This window comes from Amblyomma americanum, chromosome 7, assembly GCF_052857255.1.
Source record: "Amblyomma americanum isolate KBUSLIRL-KWMA chromosome 7, ASM5285725v1, whole genome shotgun sequence".
In the NCBI taxonomy this organism is placed as follows: domain Eukaryota; kingdom Metazoa; phylum Arthropoda; class Arachnida; order Ixodida; family Ixodidae; genus Amblyomma; species Amblyomma americanum.
The window spans coordinates 164,708,739-164,715,664 of record NC_135503.1 but is presented as its reverse complement, the minus strand read 5'-3'; the positions used below and the strand labels follow the sequence as shown (position 1 = coordinate 164,715,664).

Here is a 6,926-nt window from a genome sequence, read left to right as displayed (position 1 = left end):
CTGATGCAATGTGCTTCACAGTATCGTCCCCCTCTAAACATTTTCCTTCGTATTCTTGAATCTGTTGCTGCTTTCTCCAATGCTTTTATCAGCGTTTCCTCGCTTCTTGGGCCAAGTTCATTAATTAACTTGATTGGAACTTCGTCTTCACTGCGGATGTGCATTTCGGAATGTTTGCTTCCGCCTTTTTCCAGTTAATACTGGTCAGTTTTAAGCTGTTTTCTATTCTGATGTCCTGCCTTGCTCCCTCATTTGGGCTATTACCCTATCGTCGTGCCTAAATGACTCAGCTATTACTGATGCAATCTGCTTCACAGCATCGTCTCCCTCTAATCATTTTCCTTCGTATTCTTGAATCTGTTGCTGCTTTCTCCAATGCTTTTATGACCGTTTCCTCGCCTCTTTGGCCAAGTTCATTAAATAACTTGATTGGAACTTCGTCTATCCCTTCGGGTATGCATATTGAATATTTGCTCCCGCCTTTCTCCAGTTAATACTGGTCACTTCTAAGCAGTTTTCTATCATGATATCCTGCGTTGCTCCCTCATTTGGGCTATTACCCTATCGTAGTGCCTAAATGACTCAGCTATTACTGACGCAATGTGCTTCACAGCATCGTCTCCCTCAAAACATTGTCCCTCGTATTCTTTAACCTGTTGCTGCTTTCTCCAATGCTTTTATTAGCGTTTCCTCTCTTCTTGGGCCAAGTTCATTAATTAACTTGATTGGAATTTCAAAACAAAGAGACGCCGACCAGTAAAACGAAAAAATTGTATTGACGTTTCGGCGCCCAGAACGGGGGCCTTGTTCACAATGGAAACACACCAAGAGGGTTCGTCTTTTTAAAAGCTATAGTAATCGCCGTAAAGATCGCGCGTAAATCGGGTTAAGATTGCCCTCGTTACGATTAAGCGTGTGAGCCGTTGTCTGTATCACCAGGGACTCGAGATGAAGCCGTGATGTTGTCAGTTTCTCTTTTTCGATGATTCTTGCTTTTTCCCAATCTATTCTGTGATTTGCCGTCACCGCGTGCTCTGCCAAGGCGTTATTGCGGGTATCTTCTTTCTGCACATCACGAGCATGTTGCTGTAGGCGCTTCTTGTAACTTCCGGTTTCGCCGATGTAAACACCGTTGCAATCTGCACAAGGGATGGCGTAGACAACTCCTGGGAACTTCTCTTTTGGCAACTGATCTTTGACGTTCATCAGTTGTTGTCGCATTTTCTGGACAGGGACATGGGCAACTTGCACGTCATACTCTCGTAATACACGGGCGAGGCACTCACTTGTTTTCGGCACATAAGGAATAGCCGCACGTTTTTTGGGCGGAAGAGGGGCGTCCGGATGACGAGGCCGTGACAGCCGTCGTTCCGTGGACCTGATGAAATGGCTTGGGTAACCACAGCTAATGAGATCTTTTCGTACCCTTGACGCGTCCGCAGCGGCGTCAGTGGTGTTTGTGCATATCTTCTTGGCCCGCTGCATTAAACTGCTCACAACGGCTCTTTTTTGATTGGAACTTCGTCTATCCCTTCGGGTATGCATTTTCGAATATTTGATCCCGCCTTTCTCCAGTTAATACTGGTTTTTTGGCAGCGACGGCAGCATCCAGCGAACATCTCTTGATCTGCTATTTCAACTGTGCAGATACGACTGGCATTTCCCGGATTGTCAAGCGCTGCCCGGTGAAGGATCCATCGGACATTGCGGATTTGCCTGGCTTTTTCTACCGCTCGAACTGCACAGTTCTCCCGAGAGCTGTGTGACGCCCAGGCCCCTGCCGCGTACACCGTCACCGCCGTGATCACCGGAGCAATCACCGCCGCACGCCCCTACTGCGCTTGCGCGCCTGACAGATAAATCAAGAGCACACGGGGAGGCAGTCATTTGGCAGCGACGGCAGCATCCAGCGAACATCTCTTGATCTGCTATTTCAACTGTGCAGATACGACTGGCATTTCCCGGATTGTCAAGCGCTGCCCGGTGAAGGATCCATCGGACATTGCGGATTTGCCTGGCTTTTTCTACCGCTCGAACTGCACAGTTCTCCCGAGAGCTGTGTGACGCCCAGGCCCCTGCCGCGTACACCGTCACCGCCGTGATCACCGGAGCAATCACCGCCGCACGCCCCTACTGCGCTTGCGCGCCTGACGGATAAATCAAGAGCACACGGGGAGGCAGTCATTTGGCAGCGACGGCAGCATCCAGCGAACATCTCTTGATCTGCTATTTCAACTGTGCAGGTTAGTTTGTTCCCCTATTTAATGTACGCGTAGTGGTGCTTGTGCTGCTGTCGCTGCCAAAGACTTGTATATTTTGCTGTATTGCCGGGCCTATTGTGGTTTTCTGCTGTAGTGGAAACAATGTCCCATGTCTGCTTCACTTGTGATGAAGCATTCCATGAAAATGAGGGGCGTGTAGCTTGTTCTGAGTGTGTGCACGAATACCATTTTGGAAAATGCGCGGGAATAGCTGAAAAGTCATTCAAAGGAAAATCCGAAGCTGCAAAGAAGACATGGCGATGCCAAAATTGCCGGAGCTCGGTACAAGGTGGTAGCAACACTGATGAAAACAAGACTGACATGGATATAAAAGCTATCCTTGGATCTATTATTCTAAAGCTAGAATGCCTACCTTCCCTCGCCGCTCGAGTAGAAACTATGGAGGAGTCTGTTACGCACATGTCTGCCATTTTTGAGGAACTGAAAAAAACTATTTTCGTGCAGGAAAATGAAATTAAGGTACTTAGGAAGCAGGTACAGGAACTGGAGATGAAGGAGGATGAGAACCAATCTGCTCAGGCTCAGCTTCGGCGGGAAGTGAACGAACTTGAATTCCGAAATAGGCAGCTTAATTTAGAAATCCATGGGGTGCCTCTCGTGCAAGGTGAAAACTTGCATAATGTGCTAAACGGAGTTGCAGACCAGCTGGAAACGCCACATTTGGTCGAGCATGACATTGCCTCGGTACACAGGCTACCCGCACAGAAAGACAAAATTCCCGGAATAATCGTCCGTTTCACAAGGCAGTCGACAAGGGAATCTTGGTTAAGTAAAAAGAGCAAGCTAAATGATAGCCATCCACGCATCTTCATCCAGGAAAACTTGACCCGTCACAACAGAGACCTGCTGCAAGCTACAAAGAACTGGGCCAAAGAAGCTGGTTTTAAATACGTGTGGCATACGCATGGAAAGGTTCTTTTGAGAATGTCTGATGGTGCAAACGCAATTCACATTAGAAGCCGTGATGACCTCGACCGCCTTCTGCCCAAATGATGCGCCCAGCCAGTATCATTCTTGAACAGAGAAGCTAGAGATGGATGAACACGATTTCTACTCACCAGATGACTTGAACAATGTGGTATCTCATTTGGGACGTCATGCGTTAAAATCTGTGCGTTTAAACGCCAGATCTGTCCGAAACAAAGCACTTCTGTTAGATGAATTCTTTAGCCAATTTTCTTTCAATTTTTCAGTTGTCATGTTCAGTGAAACATGGAGCAAAAATGAGAGTGATGTTTTTAGAATGGAAGGCTATAATACACATTATCTCAACCGACCTTGTGGTCGCGGTGGTGGTGTTGCAGTTCTAACTTTAGAACAAATGGACTGCGAACTAGTAGACGCTTTCAGTATTGTAACTCCCGATTACGAAGTTTTATCTTTATTTGCGGATAAAGTACTGTATTCGGTTTGTTATCGGCCGCCAAGTGGGCATGTTCCAACATTTCTTGAATTTTATGAAAGCTTTCTTTCGTTTGTTGTGGAAAGCAGGTGCATGTTGGTAGCTGCAGGTGATTACAACATTGATATGGGTATTGATACTCCTGTTTGTACCAATTTTACCAATATTTTGCTGTCAAATGGGTTTAACAATGTTATAAATAATCCAACAAGAATAACAACTAATTGCCAGTCAGTATTGGATGTCTTCATAACAAATTTTGTATTATCGGATGTAAAAGCTGGTGCATTAGCATGTTCTATTAGTGATCATCTTCCGGTGTTTTTTTGCCTAGATGTTGCCAGCATTCTTAAACTTCCGCCTGCTGAAAACCTTTACCAGCCAGTAACTGACGCGGCTCTCGATGCATTCAGAAAAGAATTGATTCAAGTAGACTGGCGAAAGGTCCTGACTTTGGTCGAAGCTGACAATGCTTATGATGCATTTTTAGATATATTTAAAGGTTTTTACCAAGTTCACTTTCCAGTAAAAAAGCGCCAAAGAAATAGGAAAATTCGGAAACCATGGGTAACATACGAACTCTACCAACAAATGAGAACAAACCACAGACTGTTCAGAAAATTTCTTCGCACGCGTAATCTTAATGACTTGACGATTTTCAAACAATATCGAAACAAACTAACCAAGAAATTGTGCATTGCGCGCAAAGATTACTTCTCATCTTTTGTGGATGTCAAAAATGCACCGAGCACACTGCTTTGGGACAAACTAAATATGTTACTACGCCGTGGTAATAGCAGGAGCTGCATGTCCAAACTTACTATTAAGGGCAAGAACTTGCAAGGGGCGGAACTGGCTGATGCTTTCAACACTTTTTTCACAAATATGAGTACACCAGGTAGTTCCCACAACGCATGTCAATATATGAACAGGAGGAATGATAGAACTTTATTTTTACAGCCAGTCACAGTGCAGGAAGTGATTTCAACAATTAGAAGTTTAAACAACAGCAGCAGTAGGGATATCGATGAAATTCAAATAAAACCCGTCAAATACGTCGCAGATGTAATTGCACCAGTTCTTATGAATATTTTTAATATGTGTTTAACTACGTCTATATTCCCAGTAAAGTTGCAGGTTGCCAAAGTAGTAGTGCTCTTTAAAAAGGGGAATCGAAACGAATTGGGCAATTACCGGCCTGTATCTATATTGCCGATTTTTTCAAAGGTTTTCGAGAAAATAATTCATTGCAGGGTTTTGAATTTCATCGAAACCTCCAATGTATTAACACCTTACCAATTTGGTTTCCGGAAGAATATGTCAACTGAATTAGCCTTGCTTCACCTAAAAGAATATATTTTAACACAATTTGAGAACAAGAAAATCGTGGTTGGCTTATTTGTTGACTTCTCCAAGGCTTTTGACTTGGTCAATCATGAAGTTTTATTGAATAAGTTGGATATTTATGGTGTACGTGGATGTGCGTTACATTTACTACGGTCATATTTGTCCCACCGGCGACAAGTAGTCCAAATTAATAACTCTCGATCACAAGTCCTACCACTGGCTTGTGGTGTCCCACAAGGTAGCATATTGGGGCCTTTGCTCTTTAACCTTTATATAAATGACATTGTTAATATTAACCAGGATGCCAAATTTATCATATACGCAGACGATACTAGCATATTTTTCTCTGGTAATAATATCGATCAACTTATCTCTAGTTGCAATGACACAATAGTCCAACTACAACAATGGTCGTCCTATAATTCTATGACAATTAACACAAATAAAACAAAAGCCGTTATCTTTCGGGCAAAGAATAAGCCACTCCTTCCTCATGCCGATATTATTTTTAACTCTCGTCCTGTTGACATTGTTGACCATTTCAAAAGCCTTGGTGTGACATTTACTGCTCACATGTCCTGGGAAACTCATGTGAACTTACTAGTGACAAATTTAGCTCGGATAACTGGAGTAATTGGTCGTCTCAGATACATTCTTTCTACAAAACTTAAACTATTGGTTTATAATTCACTCTTTTATTCACATGTTAACTATTGCCAACTTGTCTGGGGTACAACTACATTCTCTAACCTACAAAAAATTTATGTCATGCAGAAGCGATACCTACGTCATGTGTACAACGCCGGTTATAATGCAACAACTGCAGGTTTTTTTCATAGAGCGCATGTCATTACGGCTCATAAACTATATCTCTACCGTCTGAGTACTAGATTTAAATATGAAGTAAGATATAACATACATAACCTTGGTACTCTGGCATATTTAGAAAAGAATGAACAATATTATGCTACAAGACATGGAGAATGTTGGAAAATCGTTGCACCCCGTTTGAACTCTGGCATGGAACGCCTATGTTATTCTTTACCATCACTGTTAAACCATTATCTGTCTACTAACTTTGATTTAATTACTTGCTCCGCTGCTAAGCTTCGCTCTATGTTTACTGAGGATGAATAACTGATTTTACTTATCCTGGGATTTCATTTTTCGGACCGCTCTGTTTTGCTTCTGTTCTGCACTGATCAAGTGTTTTCATTTTCTTTTGTTTGACTGTATGAATTGATTGCTGTTGACCAAACGCTGCTCATTAAGTGGGGCGACGGACTCGTCAAGCCGCCTATTGACGGCTTTTTTTCCGTCGTCCTCCATCTGTGTACTGCACATGGTGGAAATAAAGTCTTCTTCTTCTTCTTCTTCAGTTCTAAGCAGTTTTCTATCGTGATATCCTGCGCTGCTCCCTCATTTGGGCTATTACCCTATCGTCGTGCCTAAATGACTCAGCTATTACTGATGCAATGTGCTTCACAGCATCGTCTCCCTCTAAACATTTTCCCTCGTAATCTTCAATCTGTTGCTGCTTTCTCCAATGCTTTTCACCGTTTCTTCGCCTCTTGTGCCAAGTTCATTAATGAACTTGATTGGAACTTCGTCTATCCCTTCGGGTATGCATTTTCGAATGTTTGCTTCCGCCTTTTTTCAGTTAATACTGGTCAGCTTTAAGCTGTTTTCTATTGTGATGTCCTGCGTTGCTCCCTCATTTGGGCTATTACGCCATCGCCGTGCCTAAATATCTCAGCTATTACTGATGCAATCTGCTTCACAGCATCGTCTCCCTCTAATCATTTTCCTTCGTATTCTTGAATCTGTTGCTGCTTTCTTCAATGCTTTTATGAGCGTTTCCTCGCCTCTTGGGCCAAGTTCATTAATTAACTTGA

At 43.1% G+C, this 6,926-nt stretch overlaps 1 protein-coding gene across 1 annotated transcript; it reads left to right on the top strand.

The window, feature by feature from the left end:
- Positions 1-2,771: 2,771 nt before the first annotated feature.
- LOC144098210 (uncharacterized) lies at positions 2,772-3,275 on the top strand. Its single transcript, XM_077630709.1, has one exon. The coding sequence runs from the start codon at positions 2,772-2,774 to the stop codon at positions 3,273-3,275; it is 504 nt and encodes a 167-aa protein (XP_077486835.1).
- Positions 3,276-6,926: the final 3,651 nt, after the last annotated feature.